The 25,066-nt window shown below is 50.0% G+C and overlaps 1 protein-coding gene across 1 annotated transcript in view; it reads left to right on the forward strand.

Annotated features, from left to right (window-relative positions):
• Positions 1–12,058: 12,058 nt before the first annotated feature.
• PIK3R6 (phosphoinositide-3-kinase regulatory subunit 6) overlaps positions 12,059–25,066 on the forward strand; it is a gene marked incomplete at its 5' end in the record, with an annotated part of 47,161 nt that continues 34,153 nt past the window's right edge. The window contains 3 exons of the mRNA XM_082679783.1: positions 12,059–12,223; positions 12,885–12,993; positions 24,570–24,671. Of these exons, the coding sequence (XP_082535909.1) occupies positions 12,059–12,223; positions 12,885–12,993; positions 24,570–24,671 (376 nt within the window). The remainder of the gene's footprint in view (positions 12,224–12,884; positions 12,994–24,569; positions 24,672–25,066) is intronic.

Here is a 25,066-nt window from a genome sequence, read left to right on the forward strand (position 1 = left end):
TGGGAAAGAAACAGGCATTAGGGGGAGGGGCCTGGCCCTGCAGCCCCTCAGATCCCTCAGGTAGAAAGGAGAAGGATGGGCGGGCCTGGCCTCTAGTGTGGTCTAGGATCCTTTCTAGAAGAAGGATCTGAGGCTCTGGTGCTCTGGGGTGTGGTTTAGGCCTCCTCCCCCAACCCTTGGCCAGGCCCACCCCTTACTTTGTCAGGGACTTGGGGAGCCCTTGGAGTCTGGGATTTCAGTCCCCCTACTCAGGGGTTCAGGTGGTAGAAACGCAGATGCGACTCTTCTGACCTCAGTGCCGTCGCCCCCATCCCACGCCCCTGTCTCTCTCCCTCTCACACACACACACACACACACACACACACACACACACACACACACACACACACACACACACACACACACACACACACACACACACACACACACACACACACACACACACACACCCTTTCTCTCTCTCTGGAGCCTCTTTCTGGATCGAGATCCTTGGGAGACAGGACGAGCTTAGATTCAGGGGCGGCTCAGTTACCTTCTAGCTAAATGACCAGAAGGAAGTGAATTAGCTTCTGCGAGTGTCCCTTTCCTGAGCACTAAGATGGGGGGATATAAGACCTCCTTAAAAGGCTGAGACAAAATTGTCTGCAAAGCACCTGGCTCAGCCGCAGGCTCATAGCAGGTCCTCAGTAAAGGTCAGCGGCGTTGCCCCTTCAGCCCTGACTCACCTGTCGGGCGGGGGCTGGGGAGGGGATGCTCTCGCTGCTCTCACGATGCTCTTCATTCCCTCCTTTCCAATTCACCGATGGGGCGGGACCCAGACTGAGGGGGTAAGGAGCCCTCAGTTCTACCCTCTGAAGGAGGAATTGCCTTCACCAGGGTGAGAGGAGGGTTGCACACGAGCCTTCACCTCCTCGTCTCCCAGGTTGGCCCCTGTGCCCCACTTCCCACCTCACTCCATTGTGTGGGAAATCTTCCAGCCCCACAGTTCACTGGCACCATTGTGCCTGGGCAAGTTCCCAGAGGAGTAGAGGATGGACAGCTGAGGGGAAGACGGCTGATACAACGTGAGAGCCCAAAGTTTTAACTACGGGGTTGCAGTGGTTTGAGAAACTGGAAGCTGATGTGGGCTAGGATGGTAGGCGGAGGGCGGGCCCGGGCCCGGGATTTGGACTCGTAGAGGTGGAGAAAGTAACCACGGAAGCGAGACAATTGTATTCCGCACAGAACCCCTCCTTCCCGTCCTGCTCCGGCTTCATCTGCTCCGAAGGTTCTGGGCTTCCAGGAGCCCACGAAAGCCCAGCCCAGAGTACTCAGGACCTGAGAGAAGTGGACAGAGCGTCTCTGACCACATATGGTCGCCCGTCTGCTGTCAAGGCCATCTGTCCTTGCTTCAGGCGCCAGACAGTGGCTGGCAGTATACCTTCAATATTTTTTGTTGTGTGAGCTGGTTGTCTGACAGCTGTTCAAGAATAGACGAGTGGAATTTAATATTATTGTCAAATAAAACTTGATGCCTCTTGGATTTAATGACTTACGGTTATTTTCCCGCTAGCTGGCTAGTTCACGTCAATCACTTCACATAGAGTGGAAATAAGATTCTTGGGGGGTTGTTTTTATCTTTTTGTAATTTTCCTCTCCATCAAAAATACACTTGTGCCGAAATTTTCTGCGTAAGCCTCATCGTGCTGCCGAGAGGAAGGGAAGTGAGATCCTTGCTGACCCTCTGGACCCGGGGCTGTTATCAGACTTGGCTCACAGGTAGGGAGAGGAAAGGAGGCGAAGGGATGGTGGAGGACACCTGTGACCTGGGAGAAGTAGGGAAGCACCAGGCTTCCAGCACAACCATGTGGGACGGGGGAAGAAGGAACCGTGAGAGACTTCAGCTCTGTATCAGCTGGCTGTTGCAAACAGGAAAGCACACCTAATGCTCGATGGACTACAGCTGTGATCATTTAGTCTTGCTCGTACATCTACAGGACATCTGGGGATCCAGGTGGCGCTCAGAGTGGCTTGGCTCCAAGCTGCAGGTTAGGTTCAGGTCTGCTCTGTGGGTTCCTCGGGTACCGTGGGTCAGCATGTTAGCATAGGAGGGGTAAGCAGAGACATGTGGTGCCTCCTAGGGCCTGAGCCTGGAACTGGCACAGTATCTGTTCTGCCAACATTCATTCAGTTGGCCAAAATCGATGAAGGACATCAGCCCACAGAGTCAATAAGCTCAGGAAACCTCACACAAGAGAAAAATAAAACTGCATGAGAAGAGCACTGCACCTCTGATACTTTTCCCCAAACCCTGTGACCCAAGACTAATAATGAGGAAAATGCCAGACAAACCCAGATTTGGGGACATTCTACAGGATAATCTGACCAGTACTCTCTCCAGTGTCATGACATACAAGGAAGGACTGAAAAATTCACAGACTGAAGGAGACCGAGGAGACCTGAAAACTGAGTGCAGTGTGGGATCCTGAAACAGCAAGAGAATCTTAATGGAAAAACGACTGAATTCCCAATGAAGTCTGGAGTTTAGTTTAAACACACACACACACACACACACACACAGAGGTACCTCCTTGTCAAACTTCTGAGGGAAAAAAGGTAATGAGAAAATCTTAAAGACAGCCAGAGGAAAAAAATACACTTAATCTTCAAGGGAGCAACAACTAAACTGAGAGCTCCCTTCTCTACGGAAAGAGTGGAAGCCAGGATACAATGAAATGACATAGTTAAAGTGCTGAAAAGAAAAAAAACAGAACCTGTCAACTTAGAATTCTATACCTACAATTGTTCAATGATTTTTTAAAAATTATACACTGCTCACAAGAGAAATGCTTTGAATGTAAGAACACAGAAAGGCTGAAAGCAAAAGGATGGAGAGGATAACACCGTGTACACGTGTCCCCAAAAGATGGTGGTGTTACACCAATAGCAGACAAATATTTTAATGTCAGAAGCATTACAGAAGATGAAGAGGGACATTTTATACATTTAAACTATAAAGCAAAAATTGACAGAATTAACGTCACAACCACAGTGAAGGACTTGAACACACTTCTCTCAGTAGCTGATAGAACAAATAGACAAAAAAAGATCAGTAGAGTTATAGGAGATCTGGACAACACAATTAACAAATTTGATCTCATTGAAATAGAACACTGTGCTCCACAACAATAGAATTCACATTGTTTTCAAGTACGAGCAGAATATCAAATTTCAAATGATTGAAACCAAACTGAGTATATTCCCTGACTACATTGAAATTAAACTATCAATAAGGTAAATTTTACTAGAAAATCCCAACTGCTTGTAAATCAGGCACTACATCTCTAAATAATCCAGGGGTCAAGAAAGAAAGAAAAGTGGAAACTAGAAAATATATTGAAGTGGTTAATAATGAGTATATGTTTTGGAAACTCTCAGGATGCTTAAGCAATATTAGGAGAAAATTTATTGCCATAAAAAAGCATATCTGGGGCTTCCCCGGTGGCGCAGTGGTTGAGAGTCCACCTGCTGATGCAGGGGACACGGGTTTGTGCCCCGGTCCGGGAAGATCCCGCATGCCGCGGAGCGGCTGGGCCCGTGAGCCATGGCCGCTGAGCCTGCGCATCCGGAGCCTGTGCTCTGCAACGGGAGAGGCCACAACGGTGAGAGGCCTGCATACTGCCAAAAAAAAAAAAAAAAAGTATGTCTTATAATAGAGCAAAAGCTAAAAATCAGTTATTTACATCTCAGAAAGCTAGAGAAAGAATAGTAGATCAATCCTAAAGAAAGTAGAAGGAAGGAAATAAGTGTAATAGCAGAAATCTATGAATTAGAAAACCAACATACTAATTGAAAACCCCCTAACAAGACTGATGAGAGAGAGAACAAATTATCAATATCATGAATGAAAAAGAAGACATCTCTACAGATCCTATACACACTCAAAGGGTAATAAAGGGATATTATAGATTTACCAATACATTTGGTAATTTGGATAAGACGGAGAAATTTCTCAAAAATACAGTTTGCCTATCTGACAGAAGAAATGGATATCCCAAATAGGCTAATAGAATTAAAGACATTGAAACCATTATTTTCTTAAGTAGACTGGCAGCCAATCATCTCTTTACTGTCTCCATAGTCACAGATTTTCCAGAATATCATAGAGTTGGAGCCATACAGTATGTAGCTTTTTCAGCTTGGCTTCTTTCACTTAGGAATACGCACTGAAGATTCCTCCATGTCTTCGTGGTCTCGTAGCTCATTTCTTTTTGTTTGCCGAATGTTTCATTTTATCGATGTACCACAGTTTGTTTATTCGTTCACCTACTGAAGGACATCTTGGTTGATACCATTTTTTGGCAATTCTGAATAAAACTGCCGTAAACATTGGTGTGCTGGTTTTTGTTCGGACGTACGTACGTTTTCAACTCATTTGGGTAAATACCAAGGAGCACAATTGCTTGATCGTATGGTACAAATATATTTAGGTTTTTCTGTTTTGTTTTGTTTTCTAAATGCCAGACTGTCTTCCAATGTGGCTGGGCCCTTTTTTCATTCTCACCAGCAATGAATGAGCGTTCCTGTAGCTCCACATCCTTAGTAGCATTAGGTATTGTCAGTGCTATGGGTTTTATCTACTCTAATGGGTGTGTAGTGATATCTCATTGTGTTTTTTTTTTTTTTGCGGTACGCGGGCCTCTCACTGCTGTGGCCTCTCCCGTTGCGGAGCACAGGCTCCGGACGCGCAGGCTCAGTGGCCATGGCTCACGGGCCCCGCCGCTCCGCGCATGTGGGATCCTCCCGGACCGGGGCACGAACCCGTGTCCCCTGCATCGGCAGGCGGACTCTCAACCACTGCGCCACCAGGGAAGCCCCTCATTGTTGTTTTAGCTTGCAGTCCCCTAAAGACTATGATGTTGAGCGTCTTTTCATGTGTTTATTTGCCATATGTATATTTTCTTTGGTGAGGTGTCTGTTCAGATCTCTTGCCCTTTTTTTCTTTTTAACATCTTTATTGGAGTATAATTGCTTTCAACGGTGTGGTTTTGCCTATGTTTTAATTGAGTTGTTTCCTTATTGTTGAATTTTAAGAGTTTTTTATATATTTTGGATACCAGTCCTTTATTGGATATGCGTTTTGCGAATATTTTCTGCCAATCTATGGCTTGTGTTTCCATTCTCTTAACAGTGCCTTTTGCGGAGCAGATGGTCTTAATTTTAACGAGGTCCGATTTGTCAACTTGGCAACTTCCTCTGGGGCCCAGGCCATAGTGGTCTGGTACCCTCCTCAGACTTCCTCCTATGGTCCCTGACATCCGAGTCACGCCTCCTCCAGAGGGACGGCTCTCCCACAACCCCTGTGTCAAGGAACGCGTAGAGCCGCCTCAGTCTGCTCAAAGCAGAGGCATCAGAGAGTTTTACAGCCCCTGCAGCTTCACCCACACGGGAGACATGTGTGGACCTGGACGGCTTGGCACCTGCCCTGGGGCTTCAGACTTCCCTTCCCCCACTGTCACGCCCACCCCACCCTCACGCACTGGGAGGATGGCCGCTGCCCTGGGAAGAGGGATTCTTGGTTTTCTTGGGGAAGAAGCTACTCCCTCCTTTACCCAAGTCTCCGAATCCCTCTTTTCACTCCCCTAACCCTAACCAGCAAATCAGGGTAAAGGGAGCCGGCTCCCCTGGGAAGGAGTGCCCACCCCATCCCCCTGGAGCAAAGACAGGCAGCTGGCAGGCTATCCCCATCTGTGCCCTTTATTTCTCTCTGTCCCGGGCACCAGGCACACCTGTGTCCTGGGCCAGTCCACAGCCCCCAGGATCTCAGTCAGCTTGGGCTGCTATAACAAAATACCATAGAGTGGGTGGTTTAAACAACAGACATTTACTTCTCATAATTCTGGAGGCTGGGAAGTCCAGGGTCAAGGTGCTGCCAGGTTTAGTGAGAGCTCTCTTCCTGGGGTGCAGGCAGCCGTCTCTCACTGTGTCTTCACAAGGTGGAGAGAGGAAGCTCTGGTGTCTCTTCCTCTTCTTATAAAGACGCTAATCCCATCATGGGGTCCCCACCCTCAGGACCTCATCTAAACCTAATTACCTCCCAGAGGTCCCACCTCTTAACACCATCACATTGGGGGTTCAACATACGAATCTGGGGAGGACACAGACGTTTAGTCCATAATACCTGGCAATTCTGAGCATGTGGTCCCTGGAGAGGCGGCTGTGGTCACGGCAGCCACACGCGTGTGCCCCTCTCTGCACAGGGCGAGTGGGAAGAAACAGGACCCATTCAGGGAATCTCAGAAATTTAGAGCTGGAGGCCAAGCCTCGGAGTCACTGCAGCCTGACCAGGTAATCTCCCCTGAACATCAAGGTAGCACAAACCGAGATACTAGCAAACGCTTACCGTGCACGGGCCCAGCGCTGTCCACGTGCTTTACGTGCTTATGTCATCTCACTGATGCTTCCCGACGTCACCACTGTTACCGACCAGGGTTCCTGGACTCTTTAATCAATAGAAATTGATGAGAGGCCAGAGGAGGAATTCAGGCGAGTCTTTACTGGGACTCGTGCTGCAGCAGAAGGGAGCAAAAACAAGCAACAGGTGCCCTTGCTCGCTCCCTGAGGTGGGGCGAGCTGGTCCCTTAAATGGGGTGAGGGGGGGTTGGGCCGGAGCAGTGGCTCAGGTGGTCTGCCCACCCCTTTGGTGGTGCCGTGTGCAGGGGTCATGTGCAGGACCCTGCTTTTCCTCCCCGCCCCTCAGAAGTGGCAGTTGGGTTTTGACCTTTTTGTATCTTCTTGTTCATAATTTGCCCCAACTGCGCCTGCGTGCAGGTATTTTTAGTCCCTTTTGGTTTCTTTGTATTCTGTTGCTGGAAGAGACGTTTGTCCAGGTGCAAGCCCTGCAGTAGAGGGTCCGAGGTCCCAGCCTGCCTCATCATGAGGTAGGTACTATTGTGCCCCATTTTACAGATGGGGAAACTGAGACGGAGAAGCTAAGAAACTTGCCCAAGGTCACAGAGACAGTGAAAAGGGGAAGTCAGGACTCAGCCAGGCACCAGAGTCCCTGCTCTTAAGCTCTGCTGCTCCCTCAATCCCCTCATGTGAGCTGTGGGGAAACTGAGGCCCAGAAAAGTAAAGTTCACACAGATCTGAGGGGGATGGCTTCATCCTAATGGAATTCCAGAGGAGCCCTGCTGGTTTCACAGCTACCCTCTTCACACTCCCTGGGGATGGTGGTGGGGCAGGGTGTGGAGAAGTGGAAGTAGGTGGGGGCGGTGAGGGAGGAGAGTAAAGGGTTGGCGGGGCTCCAGGCGAGTCTGTGTGGCCACTGCTGGGGGGCGGGGCAGGGGAGTCAGGAAGGAAGCCCTTGTGAATGAATGTCGCTTTAGCCCCCAAAGCTGGCCCTGACCCCAAAAGGGTCCCTGAGACATCGGGAGAGAGGAAAGTGTGGGGAGGGAAGGGAGCAGAGCAGCCTTCCCCACGCCCAACCCCTCCCCCACCAAGGAAAGGGACCTCTCTGAGCAAAACTGTAGCCGCAGGTCTACAGAAGCAGGACTGCCTGGGAAAGAAGCCGGAGAAAGCTAGGAAGCCTTTGCAAACACACTCTCCAATCCCTTGGGTTACAGATGGGCACACTGAGACCCAGAGAGGAGGGGACGGAGCAGAGGCAGCTAGGACCAGAGCCCGGCCAGGACTCTCTGTCTCCTGCCTCAGTGCGTGTGCACGCAGGTGCACAGGCCAGGCAATTTGCCCAGGTAATAAAGGATTGGGCTCTTCGGGTTTTCTCACTGACGTTCTGCTGGATCCTCAGCCTTCGAGGTGCGAATTTTATGCCGACAAGCGCCTCCAGCTCTTCCTCCACACTCTGCGAAGCTTGCAGACCTGCCCTGGAGGAACCTGCCTTATTAGGAAGGTAAAGGGGGGGCGGTGCGAGGGTGCCGGGGCAGGGAAGGATGGTCTCCAGGCTGACCTGAGAACAGGGTGAGTAAGAGTATTCCAGGCCCTGCCCTCCAGGGCAGCCCCAGGTTCTCTCTGCCCTTGACCCCATTTCAGAGGGGCCTGAGCAGCTTGGAGGGGGCACAGGTGCAGAGGGAGGCCTGGGCAGAGAAGTTTTCCTCACCAACTCGAAGGATGGCTTGTGCAAGAAGGAATGGTCTGGGTTTCTCTGTATCTTTCCCGTCTTGGTCCATGTAAATGTGTTACTAGTCCAGAAAATACGGACATTTAAATTTAAGAAAGAATGTGGTTGGTCCTTAGGTACTGATAATGATTTCCAAGAAAGCAAGCAAGCTGAAAAACAATTTGTATAAATCACCCCAAGCTATGGACAATGGTGGTCACTGGGAGAGGAGGGAAAAGAAACTGGGAAGGGGGAGGAGGATTGCCTTTTTTTTTTTTTGCGGTACGTGGGCCTCTCACTGTTCTGGCCTCTCCCACTGCAGAACACAGGCTCTGGACGCGCAGGCTCAGCGGCCATGGCTCATGGGCCCAGCCGCTCCGTGGCATATGGGATCTTCCCAGACCGGGGCACGAACCCCCATCCCCTGCATCAGCAGGCGTACTCTCAACCACTGCGCCACCAGGGAAGCCCTGCTTTTTTTATTCTGTATACTGCTATATAATGTTTGTTATTACAATGAAAATGTATTTTTGAATTGCTTGAGCAATTTCTTAAACACGAAAATTTAAAAAAATGTTGCCAGCATTTAAAATCAAAATTCCTTCTCCCCCCAAAATAAGAGTGGCTGAAAGGTGAGGGAATGGATAAAAACATAAATCAGCTTCCTACACATGTCACCCCATTAGCCCTAACTCTGCGCTCTCTCACACAACCAACAAAACCACACTGCTGGAAGTAAAGGGTGGAGAATCCCCGATACGCGTACTGTTCCTCGGCAGACAGTACTAGTTGCTAACAAGGTCCCAGGTGATACCGATCCTCCTGGTCCAGGAACCATACTTGGCGAAACGCTGGTTTAGGGCATGATGTTGTTCTGCTGCCCTGGAGGGAATTCACTAGAAGCAGAGGTGCCCACCAGGTGAGTGCCAGCCTTGCCACTGCCTTGGTCTCCCTGCAGTAGAGTTGAGAGCCAAGGAACACAGGCCAGGCTTCAGGCTGGCTCAGCCTGCAGGTCCTCCCTGTGGTCCTACAAGGAACTCGCTGGACTAGGTGTTTCCTGGTTCAAGTCCCAGCACCTGCCAGTTATACGAGCCTTTAAACTCAAGTTTACCCATCTCCATAATTGTCCTAAACTCTTGAAGTGATTGTATAGATAAAGTAAAATGTGTTTCTATAACAGCTATTTTCTGGTTTATTACCTCTCACTGCTTTCTAAGGATGGGTCCTACCAACCAGAGAACCATTTGTTTTTTGGTTGTTGTTAATGAGTTCGGGGTATAAAAACTGGCAGGCAAGGATTAGAATGGAGTTGAGGTGCTCTGAATGCACTTCAAGAGTCCTTTGACGTGTTTGTGAAAAAATCTGGGTGGGAGGAGCCAGGAGTTAGTGAGTTGGGGTCACGGGGAGAAAAGAGAAAGGAAAAAAAAAAAAAACACTCTACCAGTCCAACGGCATGGCCTGGAGGAGGGCGTCCGGACAACGGAAGATTTTTAAATAGCTTGTTAAGAGATGAGTGATATCCACTTCTTCTCCATCCTCCTAATGTAACCGTCAGTAAAATCTACATTGCTTATTAGGATTTTCTGAGAGCGAACTCCTTAGAAAACTCAGAGATGATGAATTCTGCATCGGCTTCTGAATGATCCCAGAGGGGACCCCTGCAGAAGATGGGGCTGGAGCAACGCACAGGTGGCCCTGGGTTTCCCGTATCCAAAACAAATAATTCTTCCCTGACTCCAATACCCTGGCCCTCTAGAGTGCCCTGATCACAGCACTCATCTCCCTACCACCACAGTTACAAGAGGATTTCATTTGTTTTAATTTGTTTAAAAATTTAAAGTTTCGCTTGTTTAAACCTCTCAGCGGCTTAGTAATAGACAGGGAAATAAGTAAGACATATCTTTCTGAATAAAGGGGACTGGAAAGAGGGATGAGGATGGAACAGAAGCAGTGGATTGTCTGCAGGAAAGATAAGCGACGTGGCAGCTCCGAGGTGAATTAGTGAACAGACTCCAAACGCCCAGGCTGGGGTAGAGAAACCTGGGAAGCTATCACAGCTCTGCCCCAAGGGGCCATAGATGTCGAGCCTCTGCTTCTGTGTCTTGGGCGTTGGTCACCCCAGAGTGGCTTTTCAACCATTAGCTAACCAGGTGATCTAGGAACCGGAGCAGTACGTGCAGGGAACCCTAACCCTCTCGAGTCTGATGCTTACGGATCATGTGGTCTTGTTGGGGGAAAGGGCTGTTGCTGAGAGATCGGTGCAGATGGGAAACTTGGCAACAGACGGCCTGAAAAGCCCAGATTAAACAAACACGAAGAGCATCTGGAGGGATACGGCGTCACTGGGAACAATCAGAGGGGCAACGCCACCCCCTCGGTGATGGTAGGCGTGGTGCGCTGGGGGCAGGTGTGGGGCCTTGGTCTTTCCTCCGTCCACCTCCTTCACTTTCTGTCTCCTGGCTGGCTGTCAGCTGCGTGCCCACAAAATGAGGGTACCTCAGCTCCTCCTTGCAGGGCCCAGCTCCCAGGCTGTCCGCGGTCACCAAGCAGCTCCTTCCGTGGCTACCACACCCACGGTAGTTGCAGAGACATCAGCCGATGATAAGAGGAGCAGGGCAGCCGCAAGAGGCTGACATCAACTTGTGATTTCCGACTCAGGCCAAAGCTGATAAGGAGAAGGGGCCGCCCGTGATGGCCACACTGCTGGCTGCTGCTGAGTCCTGAACCTGCAGGGGCTGAGTTCTTGGTCCTGCATCCTGTCCTGGACTTATTCACTTCACTCATTCATTCCCTCATTCATTCGTTCATCCATTCATCCCTTTGTTTTATTTACTGAGCCAGACTGTCTCTTAACATTCTCTTATCCTGTGATGGATAGAATAATGAATAAGACCTAGCCTCTGCTTTCTCAGAACTCACAGGGGGAGGGAGGCGGCAGACGTGTGACCTAAGGTTACAAAGATGCAAGATAAAATGTGAGTTCAGTCACGTGAGTGGGACCGAAAAGAAGTAGCCATGAGAGGGAAGCTGAGCTCTAGAGCAAATAGTTCAAATTTCTGGACTTCTTTCTTTTTTTCAAATGGCCTCTTCTACAAAAGGAAGGGATGGAACAGAGCCCACTCGGCCCCTGCAGAGAAAGGTCAGTGGCTTCTCCTTTGGTTGCAAAGGAGAAACCCAAGTGACAGAAACCCGGTGCAAACAGTCTTAATCGAAAAGGAGGGAGCATTTATTGGATCACATAGTTGAACAATTAAGAGAAGATCTAGACATCAGGGTTTCAGGCACAGCTGAATCCAGGCATTCATGCTGTCTGCAATCTGCCTCTCTCCAGAGCCATTTAGGCATTAGGCCATATCGGATGACAGCATAGAGTGTGTGGGTTTTTCAAAGGTCTAGAAATGTGTTGGAGATTCCCCAAAATATTGCTTGGCTTCAAAATATGGGAAAAAGAAAGAATATGACAGGGGCTTCCCTGGTGGCGCAGTGGTTGAGAGTCCGCCTGCCGATGCAGGGGACGCGGGTTCGTGCCCCGGTCCGGGAAGATCCCACGTGCCGCAGAGCGGCTGGGCCCGTGAGCCATGGCCGCTGAGCCTGCGCGTCCGGAGCCTGTGCTCCACAACGGGAGAGGCCACAGCAGCGAGAGGCCCGCGTATCACAAAAGAAATTAAAAAAAGAAAGAATAAGACAAACTAGCAAACATGTCACCGTGGAGGTGATCTGCTCCCCAGCACTGCTCTCTCCTAATCATCAAGGTCAGCAGATGCTTTTTGGTGTTCATCCGTGTCCTGTCTGCAGTCTTGGACACCGTTGACCATCAAGTCCTTGACACTGTCCCACCCCCAGCTTCCATGGTACTCCACTTTTCCTCCTGACCTGTTTTTGCCTCTTCTGTACCAAAGGAAGGATGGTTAGGAGTGAGCCAGGAGAAGGGTTGGGAAGAGAATCCCAACTTCACTGCACATGCGAAGGCCTGGAGGTGGGAGACGGCCTGGATCATTAAGGAACTGCAGTCGTTCTGGAAGGCGTCAGAGCAAGGGGATAAAGCCTGAGGTTGGGGGTCAAGGAAGGACCAGATCAAGAAGGGCCTTGCAAGTCATGCTAAGGAATTTGGCCATTCTCTTGAAGGTAATAGGGAGCTATTGAAGGTTGTAACAAGGTGTAACGCGATCAGATTTGTGTTTCACTATCAGAAAGAGACCTTTGGCTATGAGGCGGAGGAGGCAGGGAGACATCAGGCAGTTGTAATAATTTAGGAGAAAAACAGTGGTGACCTCATGACCACCATGGGGGATGGAAAAAAAAAATGGGACAGTTCATGAGACAGTGACAAGACTTGGTGCTGTTTAGGTGTAACAGTTGAGGGAGGGGGAGATGTGAAGAATGACACCCAGGTTTCTGATTCTGAGATGAGCAGCAGAGAGGTGGGTTTAGAAGGTGAAATGAGGAACTGGCTTTGCACCTGTTGAGTCGGAAGAACTTGGGGCCATCTGGCTGATGGTGTCGGGGGTGGGGGTGTGGTTCTTGGTGTGTCTGGAGCTCGAGAAAGAAGTCAGGGCTCCCTGCATTGCTGCCCAGGCAGCACCAGCGGAGGGCCCACGGAGGTACCACTGTCCCACCCAGTCAGAATAAAGAACCTCCAGTGGCCAGTGGCTGACCACAGACACTTCTCTAGAAAGCAACGTCGCAGCAGGATGTGCTCTGGGAGGAGCTTTGAGGGCCATGGGGAAGGGGAAGGAAGAGGAGGGGACAGAGCCAGGCCTGTGCGACACTGGACTTTTCTCTGCAGGTCTGGAGGCTGCAGACACCGGTCAGGGCTCGTCTAAGACATCAGGTGGTCCCGGGCTGGAGGCCTCCCTGGGCAGGACTGTGGACAGCCGAGCTGCAGCTGAGCCAAGGTAGGCGCTGGCTGGGGGTGGGGTCTCCAGGGAGGGAGCCGGGAGAGGCAGACCTGAGCAGAGCAGATCGAGGGTCCGGGAGGAGGGATGCTGGAAGGGGAGCCCGTGAGGGGCAAGACACCCCTGGAGCTTGTGAATACACGCCCAGCCTTTCTGAGACGGGTTGCCCAGATGTGGTGGCTACTATGACCATTCTGCCAAGTTAAGATTATCCAACCTGGGCTGTCCAGTGGTTAGGACTCCGCACTTCCGATGCAAGCGGCACGGGTTCGATCCCTGGTGAGGGAACTAAGATCCCACATGCCTCAAGGTGCGGCCAAAAAAAAATTAGAAAAAGATTATTCAATCCATCTTCACAAGAAGAAAGGACGCAGGACCCTGTGAGAAGACCCCCTCCTTTCTTCTCCAAATCCTGTAAATGCCAGTAATAACAGGACTAATTATTGACGCCTGGTGCTATAGGATACATTCATTAGCCCATTGGATTCTCACGGGCAATTGGAGGAAGGCTGGGTATGTTTATAATGCCCGTTTATAGGTCAGGAGACTGAGGCAACTTACTTGCCAAAGTGCAGAGCGGGTAAGCAAGGCACAGGGCTCAGAGAGAATCTTCTGGGTCCCCATCGGTGCCCCTCCTGGGACATCATCTGTCCACCTCTGTCCCGGATCTTGGCCATTCTCTACACACACACACACACACACACACACACACACACACATACACACACACACACACACACACACTCACACACACACACTCACACACACACGGATCCAGCATCTTCTACGTGTGCAGCCGTCACCAAAGTCCAACCAGAGCCGTGTCTCCATCCTTGAGAAGCTGCCCGGCTGGTGTGGGGTTGAGACATGGCTGTGAGTGACTAACACAGACAGTAACAGGCGCCGGGGCCGCTGGCGAGGCGAGGTGTGCGCGCAGGTGGAGAGAGCCCCGCAGGTGTGGGGTCAGGGAGGGCTCCGCGCAAACCCTGGGTCTTGAGGGAGACAGAGGGCTTGTGGGCAGAGATGGAGCAGCGGGCGTCCCAGTGAGGGGGGCAAAGTGCGCAAACCCAGAGTAGGAGAGCGGGTGTGAACAGCGAGAAAGAAAAGCTAGAGATTCAGTTTGGCTGCTAACGTGGGGTTTGTGGAGAACTTAGCAGCGTGGGCCTGGCCTGTTTCTTTATTTAGCTCTAAGTAAGTGGCTTTTGAATGTCATCTCTTTGAGTCCTCACAGTAATCTTATGAGGTAGGTGCTAATATTAGGTCTCCTTTAAAGATAGGGAAACTGAGGCACAAGGGCTCTAAGCAACATGTTGCCATAGCAACAGAGAGGCTTGGAACCCGGGCAGTCCAGCGCCAAATGCTACCCGCCCGGCCACTCTGCCACTTTCCTCTGTCACCTCCTCGGCTCTCATGGTGGATGTGAACGCCAGGCTGGCTCGTGGCTTCCTGGTCTGCATCCAGGCCCTGTCACATTCCTCCCAGGCTCCCCCCGCCCCCCCCCCAGGAACAATGCTCTCCTCCTCCCCCCTCGACCAGCCCTCTCGCATCCAGGTGTTTCCTTCCCAGCCAGAGGCAGACTCAGCGAGGAAGTGGGCCTGCCCGGTCCTCAGCGGACAGCTGGGGAGCAGGGCCCTCGGGAATCTGGAAAGCCCAGCGGGCCTCGTGGGATGAGGGTTGACAGGGGCCCCCTCAGAACCCCAAGCTCTGCATTTCCACCCCCCACTAATCACAGGCTCTAAACCAAAGAGCTGGATGTGTCGTCTGGCAAGTCTGTCTCTACAGAGAGAAGAACTCAGAGTCCTGGAAATGGCATCTGACCCAATACCCTGGGGGCGGCCGGCTGGCAACGCGTGTGGGAGGAGAGGGGAGTGGTTCGGTGGTGGGGGGGTCCCTTCTCTGTGCCAGGGCGGTGGGCGCAGGACAGGAGGGAGGCGGGAAGGAGGACCCAGATGGTCCTGGGAAACTCCGTGTCTTTCTTCCCAAGGGGTGGCTTCTCCTGTCTGAAGAGTCTGGCCCGGGACCCAGCCATGGGGCAGGCAGGGGATCTTCCGAAGCTGGGATCTTCACAGCCAGACACTGACCCGGAGCCAGGCCTCCTCAGTCCTGCTCTCTGCAGCCCTTCCTCCAGCAGGGAAGTCTTTCCCATGATCTCTTGCACAGAGAGAATGGGCAGCCGCAGCTGCGAACAGGGCCCCCGTCTGCTTCTTCCTGCTGCGTGTCACAGAACCGCCTCTGTGGCTCTGTGGCTGGTCCTGTGGCCCATTTTATCCCAAGGCAGTGAACGGCCATGTGTTCGCACCCGCCCTGAGGACCGTTCATTGCTAATGTTCTGTGTTTAAGGAGGAACGTCCTCTGAATCCCAATTCATTCATTCACTCGTTCATTCTTTGTTTCTGGTCTCGCCCCTCTGCTGGAAAGGGTCTAAGATTTTACCCTCCTTGTGACTCACAGGTTAGCGTACCACAATTTTAGGGATGCTGGCAGAAAACACGAGATTCGAGAGTCACAGACCCGAGTGTTTATCACTCACGGTGCAACAGGCAGTGTGAGCGTCCTGCCCCCAAGTCCCCTGGGAGAGCGGGGAGGTGGCCCCCAGTGCATGCTGTGCGTCACGGCTGAGCTTAGCCCTGAGCTAAGGAAACCCCCAGTGTTCACCGTGGGCTGCGAGCAAACCTGCCATCTTTGCCCTGGAGGGGGACATCGTCTCTATCATACTGGTCAGCAGAGAAATCCACCCTTGGCCCTGGAGGAGATCCTTGCTGTCTGTTCCAAGGCTGTTCACGATACAAACCTTCTTGAAGAAATGATCTGGAACAAAAGCTCACCAGACAGGCACAAACCCGGGAGGACTGTCTGCCAGCATCCTCCTACTGTCCCCTCGCCGACTGCACCCCAGCTGCACTGTCCCTTGAAAACCCTCGGGCACCTCCCTCCTCGGCGCTTGGGTGGCTGTTCCCTTCGCATGGAACATGTTTCCTGCAGACATTGGCTTGCTCCTTTCCTCCCGCAGGCTTCTACTCAGATGTCACCTCCTTAGGGAGACCTTTTAACATCGCACCCCCGACGCTGGAACCTCGCGATCCCCTTCTCAGCCGTATTCCTATAGCACTTCTCAGCATCTCATATACAACTTAATTATGGAATTTATTGTCTTCCCCCACTCCCACCCTCACTACGTACCCTCAGGGGTGCAACCTTTATGAGAGCAGGTGTTTTTGCCTACTTGATTGCCACATCCCCAGGAACTGGAACAGTGTCTCACACTAAGAAGGGGCTCGAAACATATTCGTTGCGTGAATGAATGAATCCATCCACTTATATGATCTTCAGTTGAAGACCTGGTTCTCCTACCTTGAGTCTGTAGGACAGATAAGGCTCAATCACTATTGAGCAAATGAGACAAGGAACGAATAGCACTGGCCAGGGATGGGGGTGGGGGATGTATGAGAGGCCGCAGTGCCGTGACCGTGGGGCTGCCCCCAGGTGGCTGGGATTTGCCCCTTGGCCGCTTTCCGTGCTGCTCGTACCAGCTGCTGGGAATCTTCCTAACTGGTGGCAGAGGCTGGTGTGTTTCTATCCTGTGATGTCGCATTCTCGCTATGACTGGGGGAACTGGGGGAGGGCAGGGGCTTGGGAGCTGAGCTTGGACGTGCCATTCGCCTGGTTAGCAGCACAAAAGCCACAGTCGGTCATCCGAGACGGAGCCGGGGACCAATGCCCCGCACAAGTGGCAGAGCAGCGTCCTTACCACTGTGTCTGGGACCCCCTTCCCATGGGACCGCTGCCTCTTCACCAGTGTTTTCAGCATCAGTATCATCTCTGTTTCCTGTGCCAGTTGCCGTAGCAACCATGCTGAACAGACTTGATTCCGTTCCCTAGCCTGAGAGCAGCTTGGGGACAGGGACCCTGTCTTGTCTTCGTACAAGTGCTTGACATTCACGATGCAGTGCATCAGGGGCTACGGAGAAGTAGAGAAGTGTACCGTAAATGCTTGTCGAATGACTCACATGGCACCTCGGGGCAACTGCAACGCCCAGCTCACGTCAGGCGTGTCTGCAATTAACTCTCCTCTCTCAGAACTGGAACCTGGGCCACAGTGGACAGTCCCCAGCTTACAATGGTTTGACTTAAGACTTTTCGACTTTACGATGGTGGGAAAGCAGCGTGCATTGAGTAAAAACCGTACTTCAAATTCTGATCTTTTCCCAGGCTAGCGATATGGGGTTCGATATGCTGGGCAGGGCAGCTCCTAGCCAGCCACGTGATCACAGGAATCAACAACTCATACGCTTACAGCCGTTCTGCACCCAGACGATCATTCTATTTTTCACTTTCAGTAGAGTATTCAATCCATTACGTGAGATAGTCAACCGTTGATTATCAAGTAGGCTTTGCGTTAGATTTTGCCCAACTGTAGGCTAATGGAAGGGTTCTGAGCAGGTTTAAGGCAGGCAGGGCCAAGCTGTGATGTGCTGTAAGGGTAGGTGTGTTCAGTGCATTTTCGACTTACAATATTTTCAACATACAATGGGTTTATTGGGGTGTAACCCCGTCACAAATCAAGAAAGATCTATATAGCTTGTGGGTTGCCAGCTTGTCTGCCTCAAAGAGCCCAGCAGGAAGCACGAACAATGCCACAGACCAGCTGACAGTGGTGGATGCAGTAGGAGGGGCGGGTGCCTGGCCCTTCCAGGGGGGCAGCTGCAGTCCAAGCCCACTGATTGCTGCCACGTGGAATTATGGGCCCATTGTTTCCAGATCTTCCAGTTATTCCTTCTAAGTAAAAGTTGAGAATCTTGATTTTTATGTGAAATCTAACTTTTAAATGTGGGCTACAGAGTCAGATTTTCTAGAACCGTGGCTGCTTCTAGGGAAGGAGGACGCTTGCTTTTTCACTGAATAGCATGTGTACCTTCCAGACATTTGCCACGGGCAGAGTTTTTAGTGTGGGCAGTAAATTCTCACAATGTACCAGGCAGAGCAAGTCTCTGGTTCCCCGTGCACATGTTACCAAACACGTTTGGTCTGCCCGAGTCGCAGTGAGTCAAATGCTGAGATGCTGAGGTTTGCAACAGAGAAAGGGTTTATTCGTGAGGCAGCCAATCGAGGAGACGGGAGAACAACTCTCAGATCTGCCTTCCTGACGGCGAGGGGGCGAGGGGTACTTACGAGATAAAGATGAGGCGTGTGGAGCATGGGGAAAGGTGATGGGGATAAGAGAAGGTGAGGTAATCATCGTTCTGTGCAGGTGCAACTAAGCTACAGGCTTCTTCATGGGACGCATGCTCAGAAAATGGTGCCGTTAGCGTGTTCTGAGGGTGGAGGTATTGGGCCCCTGACGCCAAATGGTCACCAAGTGGACATTTGCGCCTGCCCAGATGGAGGGTCTCAACCAGTCTTAATGGGCTCAAACTCAAACTGGACACAGCTTTGAGTTCCTAAAAAACCACTTGGGCAAACGTCTTATCGTTCAGGCTTCATGGCACTTGGAGGACACGCAAGTTTTTGTAAAAATAATTAAAGCAAGCCTGATCAGCAAAGGCAGTATTTATTAATGGCTAACTGATGACTACCCTTGGTTTCCGTGTAACACGTGTGTCTTCAAGCTTGCTGTGGGCATGGACACCAGTGTGCCAATCGTGGGCCGAGAACGTGGCGAGTAGGGCCACACTGCAGTCAGTGAGAAGTCATGGGCTGGTAGGCCCCCAGCTCCTAAGGGCAAGGACCGTGTCTCATTTATTTACCTCTAAACATTCAGGCCTGGCGCACTTTCTGCCACGTGAACAGTGTTCCATAGATGCTGTTTGATTTACTCAGCAATCTCAGTCCCTCGAAACACTGCCAGGAGCTAGGAAGAGAGCCAGAGGGCCTCGGAGCAGCCCAAATAGATGTTCCAAGAGCATGGGAGTTCCACGCTCTTTTTTCATAGACCAGTTTCTCAGGCTTTGTCTCCCTGTTTTACATACAAGACAATGCCATGTGTTTATCTGGCTCCCCAGCGTTCAGCAAATTGGCAGTCTGGTGAAAGAGCAGAGACAGCAACAGGGCAGCCACCCGCACAGAGGAGTCTTTGTTCCAGTTTAAGAGAGGCATCCCCGCTGAACAGACAGATGACAGCAAGCACCCTTTTGGATGGATTACGGAGCCTCGCCCTTCCTGGCTGGGAGGGCCAGTGAGGCAGTGGGCCAGACGGCAGCCCCGTCCACCCACTTTGTGCGAGGTGCAGTCCCCACTGCTGAAACGGGATTCATACGTGAGAAAGTAGGAGCCTTTCAGCGTAGGATGGAGGCTTCCTTCACCTACCAGCAGCCCCTGAAATCTTCACTGTGTTACGGTGAGGTACGTGCAGTCAACTCCCATGAGATTCATCGAGGAAACCTCAGAGGCAAGTTTGGGTGCTTAAAAGGGCAAGGTTTATTTCCTGAGAAATTCACATCATCCTGAAGTGAGACAACTGAGATGTTGCTGCGTTTTGCCAGAATGACCTGGGTTCTGCCTGTTTCCATTTCCTGTCTGGTGCAGCCTTGACCCCTGAGGGCTCTGCCCCATACTGGTGTGGTCAGCAGCCCCAAAGGACAGGAAATAGATTACAGAGGTCCCCTGCAGAGGAACAAGGGGGTGACACAGCATATACCCAGGACCTGCACAAATGCATACGGGCACCGAATACATGGTTGATGAGTGAATAAGTGAGCGAATGAATGAATAGAAGAATGAAGGAGGCTTTCTGACAGCGATTGTTCAAACTTCTTAGAATTTTGCTTTCCATTAAACATCATCCCAGACCGAACCCGGGCCCCCTGCATTGGGAGTGCAGAGTCTTAACCACTGGACCACCAGGGAAGTCCCTACTTCTCTTTTTTTTTATTGAAGTGTACTTGGTTTACAATGTCGTGTAAGTTTCAGGTGTACAACACAGCAATTCAGCTACATATATTCTTTTTCAGATTCTTTTCCCTTATAGGTTATTATGTAATACTGAGTATAGTTCCCTGTGCTATGCAGTAGGTCCTTGTTGGTTATCTATTTTATACATAATAGTGTGTATGTGTTAATCCCAAGCCTCCTAATTTATCCCTCCCCCGACGCGACCTACGCTTCTCTTTTAATCTATATCTTTGTGGTTTCTTTTCCTTTAAGTCTGCTCAATGGTCATTATTAGCCGATTCCTCCCCAACAAAAGTTTAACTGTGTGTGTACTTTATTTTCCTCGGGCAGAGGGTGCTCTGTGAGGTTTGGAGCAGGGGAAGAATGGGTATGAAGGGAAGGGAGGGGGCCATGACTGGGCACCCCAGGCTGAGATCTGAGCTCTAGCCCTGGTTCATCATTCAACTATTTCTCCAAAATATTTATTCACTGTCTCCTGGGTGCCGATAACTGCCTTAGGCACTGGACATGCTGCGGTGAATAAGAGACACTGGAACCCACTGTTTGTGGAGCTCACATTCTAATGAAGAGCCCAGAAAACTGATCATTACATGGGAAAATTCTGATCCTGATGAAAGCTATGAATAAAATAAAAGAGTATGCTAGAGCATGACTGGGAAAGCTATTTTAGAAAGACTGCTCAAGGGAAGGCCTCTCTACGGAGGTGACGTTTCAAATGAGACCTGAGTGTTGAGAAGGAGCCGGCTGTGAGGAAGGCTTGGGAGAAAGGTGTTCTGGGCAGAGGTGTGCAAAGGCCCTGAGGTAGGACTGAGATTGGCAAGTTAGAGGAACACAAAGAGCCATGAGGTGAGATCCTGGTGAGCCAGAGGGAGAGCGGGATGAGATGCAGCTGGAGAGAAGCACTGAGGCCAGATCGGGCAAGATTTAGGCAGGGTGAGGAGGGTGGACTTTATGATAAGGTCTAAGGGAAGTCATTGGAGGGCTTCAGTCAGGGGCTAGGCTGTAGGGGGAAGAGTGGAAGCTGGGAGACCCACTGGGGGCACTGCCGTAATTTGCACAAGAAATGATGGTGGCTTGGACCTGGTGGGGCGGTGGGGTTGGAGCAGAGGTTATTACCATCCTTCTTCACAACCACATAACCGATAGAGGGGGACTTGAGAACATAACTTCTGGGCTCCCACTTGGGAAGCTTCTCTTTGTCTCCCTCCACCCCTGGATTTGGGGATCTGCCCTGTTCCCGCTGCCTGTCCACCTTGGGCAGTGGTTCTGACTGTGTTGCCATTTTCCAGCTCCTCTGTGTAGACTGGGAACACCCACAAGGTCTTCCACTCGCAGTCGAACTTTCATGTTTGAAGTTTCATAGTTCATTTAGATTTCAGTGTCAAGTCTTGCCCACCAAAACATGCCACTGCACGTTTTTAGAGAGAACAAACAGCATGAATGCCTGACACCTTCCTCTTTTGAGTGGAGTTTTAGTTCCCCGACCTGCATGCCTAGCCCTTGATCAAAATGTCATCATGAAATAGTCTGACATTCTAGCTGGTTCTTCTGGGTGTCCATCTCACAAAGAGAGGAGGAGACTGCAGCTCAGAGAGGCCCCCAGTGGGCCCCCTGGGGATGGGGGTGCTGGGACTTGAGCCGGATTCCTCAGACTCCAGAAGTTACGGCCACAGCTCAGCATGGTCAACCTTACAGTACAGCAGTCCCAGAGACCCAGGGAGGAAGAGAAGAGCAATTATTTTAACAGTTTTATTGTTTTTTCCCTGAGATTATAAGTTACACGCACAGTGTAATTCAGTGGCCGTGTCCTTGAGTGATGAGCTCACAGATGTCTATTTTATTATGCTTCCCAACTTACATACATGTCATCTCTCTCTTTTGTGTGCCCTCTGCCACATAATAAAAACAAAGTCAAACCTATTTCATATTAAGACATCAGATGTAGAAATGTATTAAAAATGAAAACCAGTGCCTATGGGTAAGGGATACCACTTTTTTTTTTATAGTTTAGTGTGTATCATTAAAAGATAAAGGACTCACACACATACACACCAGGGAAATCTGAATAAAAAGGTATCAATGTCAATATCCTGGTAATGATACTTGCACTGCAGTTTCACAAGGTGTTACCACAGTGGGAAACTGGTAAAGCACACGTGAGATCTCTCTGTGTTATTTCTTACAACTGCGTGTGAATCTAGTTACCTCAACATTGAATGTTTAATTTAAGAAAAGACAACAGCTGTTACTTTTTTTTCAAACAGAACTACAAAACTATTATCTCCCTCCACCCAAATTTCTGTGGTGTTCAAATTCCCAGTTGCCTCGAATGTCATAGTTTTTTTTTTGTTTTTTTGGGGTTTTTTGCGGTACGCTGGCCTCACACTTTCGCGGCATCTCCCGTTGCAGAGCACAGGCTCCGGACGCGCAGGCTCAGCGGCCATGGCTCACGGGCCCAGCCGCTCCGCGGCATGTGGGATCTTCCCGGACCGGGGCACGAACCAGCGTCCCCTGCATCGGCAGGCGGACTCTCAACCACTGCGCCACCAGGAAAGCCCCTAACCCCATAGTTTTTTGTAATAGTTTGAATTAGGATCGAAATAAGAGTCACTTGGTTGATAATGTCTCTTAAACCCTGTTAATCTGTAGCCCCCCCTTCCTTTGGCTTTACGTCTCCCCTCCTCACCTTCACCCCATCTTCCCTGCAATTTATTTGTTAAAGAAAACAGAATGTTCGTCCTGTAGAGTTTCTCAAACGCTGGATTTTGCATCCTGGTAATCTCCATATTTCCTATAAATTGGTAATTAGATATAGAGGCTTATTTGCATTTAGAGTATATAAAACATGCACAAGCTTAAAAAAATTAAACTGGTAAAAAAAAAAAAGGGTATATATTAAAATACGTCAATTATTTTCCACTCCAGCTCCTCGGATGTTTCTCAAGAGGTAGCTGTGCCTTGTGTGTCAATGATCTGGTGTTTTAAAGCTGTGAGAGCACCATTGAACACACACGCCTTTTTCTTGGTAAATTCTAGAATTTGGTCAAAGCCTACTAAGTACCCAAGCACGGGATCCCAGTTACCAATTCAGATGTGGGTTTCTTTCTTTGTTTAATAGCTTTTTATTTTCTATATTTACATGCAGTAAAATTGACTCTTACTGCTCTGCAGTTCAATGAGTTTTAACACATATATCGATTTTACCACAGGGTACAGAGCAAATCCGTCACCCCAAAAGTTCCCTGTTGCCCCTCTGTAGTCACCCCCTCTCCCTATCCCAAACCCTTACAACCACTGATCTATTTTCTTTCTTTTTTTTTTGGTAATAAATTTATTTATTTATTTATTTATTTATGGCTGCGTGGGGTCTTCGTTGCTGCACACGGGCTTTCTCTAGTTGCGGCGAGCGGGGGCTACTCTTCGTTGCGGTGCGCGGGCTTCTCATTGCCGTGGCTTCTCGTTGTGGAGCCGGGCTCTAGGCGTGCAGGCTTCAGTAGTTGTGGCACGTGGGCTCAGTAGTTGTGACTCGCGGGCTCTAGAGCGCAGGCGCAGTAGTTGTGACACACGGGCTTAGTTGCTCCGCAGCATGTGGGATCTCCACGGACCAGGGCTCGAACCCGTGTGCCCTGCATTGGCAGGCGGATTCTTAGCCACTGCACCACCAGGGAAGTCCCTAGCAGGCAGATTCTTAATCACTTTGCCACCAGGGAAGTCTCTTCTGTTGTATTTCTTTTTTTAGTAGCTATCCCAGTGGATGTGAAGTGCTTGCCCTATTTTTTTAAACTATCCTCATTCGATTTTTGGTACCGAGGGTAGGCTGGCTTTTTCAGAGAATCTTTTCTTTTTTCTCTATTCTTTGGGACAGTAAACTCTGTGCTAAGTAACATAAAAACTTGCTTCACTCTGTAGGTTTGAGAGAACTTATCAAAGGAACCATCTGAGCCAGATACCACTTTTTAAGAGCCAGTTACCTGATGGCTTTCTCTGTTTCCTCACTGGTTACTAATATAAGCAGTTTTTCTAACTCTTCTAGAGCCTTTTGAGTCATTTTTATTTCCCTAGAAAACTGTGTATGATACAGAGGGTTCAGACTTTCTTTATACAGATAAATGTCATATGGGATGTTTATCATTCCTAATATTGTCTCTTTGTTTTCTCTTTCTCAATTAGCTTTCCCAGGTGTGTGTGTGTATGTGTGTATCTTTTTTTTCTTCAAAGAACAAGCTCTTGGATTCTTTCAGAGTTCCTCTGCTTTTCAGTTGTGGAGTGTGTTGCCCTGGGAAGCAGACTTTGGGTGTCCCTCCCTCTGGGGTCACAGTGGGGCAGCCTGTGGTCATGATTGAGGGCATGAGCTCTAGAGCCAGATGGTCTGAGTTCAAGGGCTCATTCCTTTACTTACTAGCTATTTGACCTTGAATCGTTATTTGTCTCTGTGTTTCAATTTCCCCATCTGTGGAATGGGGAGAAAATAGTGCCTACCTCATAAGGTTACTATTAAAGAGTTGATAGTTTTTAAGTGTTTAGAAGAGTGTCTGGCACATAGCAAGCACCATAGGAGCACTTCTTAAATAAATCTAGAGTCCCTCCCCTCCAGTTTGAGAGAAGCCTCGTTCCCCCGGGAGCCTCTCCATTCCACAAATATACTTTGTACACATCCCACCCACCACTAACTGTCTCTTCTTTTGCAGAACCAGCTCTTTGCAGGAAAACAAGCACCTTACTTTCCATTCTGCTGCCTGAGACAGTCACACCCTCCTCACACTTACCCCAGGCCCCCATGGAGAGCTCAGGTCAGTATGGTCCGGGAGAGAGGGGTCTGGTGTGTCCGTTTGCAGAGTGGGGAAGGCCCATCTGGCAGGTGAGGTTGCCCCCAGAGCTGGCAGGACCACCTCTACCCAGCGGGGCTGAGAGACCCGCACTCAGCTCCCCGAACGTGAGACCATCTTGAGAGATGGACATCTACACGCTTGTACGAGCCCCAGCTGCCGGCAGATCACTGAGCTGGACATTGGGAGTAATGACAATAATAGCAACATATACTGCCAAACACTTGCATTTATTTAACAGAAATCTCTGTGGCACTCACAATATATCAAGTAGTGGGAAAAGCACCTGACAAATGTTAATTTGTTTAGTCTTCATAAAGACCCCATAAAATAGATATTATTATTACTTCCATTTTACA

Source organism: Grampus griseus (assembly GCF_964374135.1).
Source record: "Grampus griseus genome assembly, chromosome: 20".
NCBI lineage: Eukaryota > Metazoa > Chordata > Mammalia > Artiodactyla > Delphinidae > Grampus > Grampus griseus.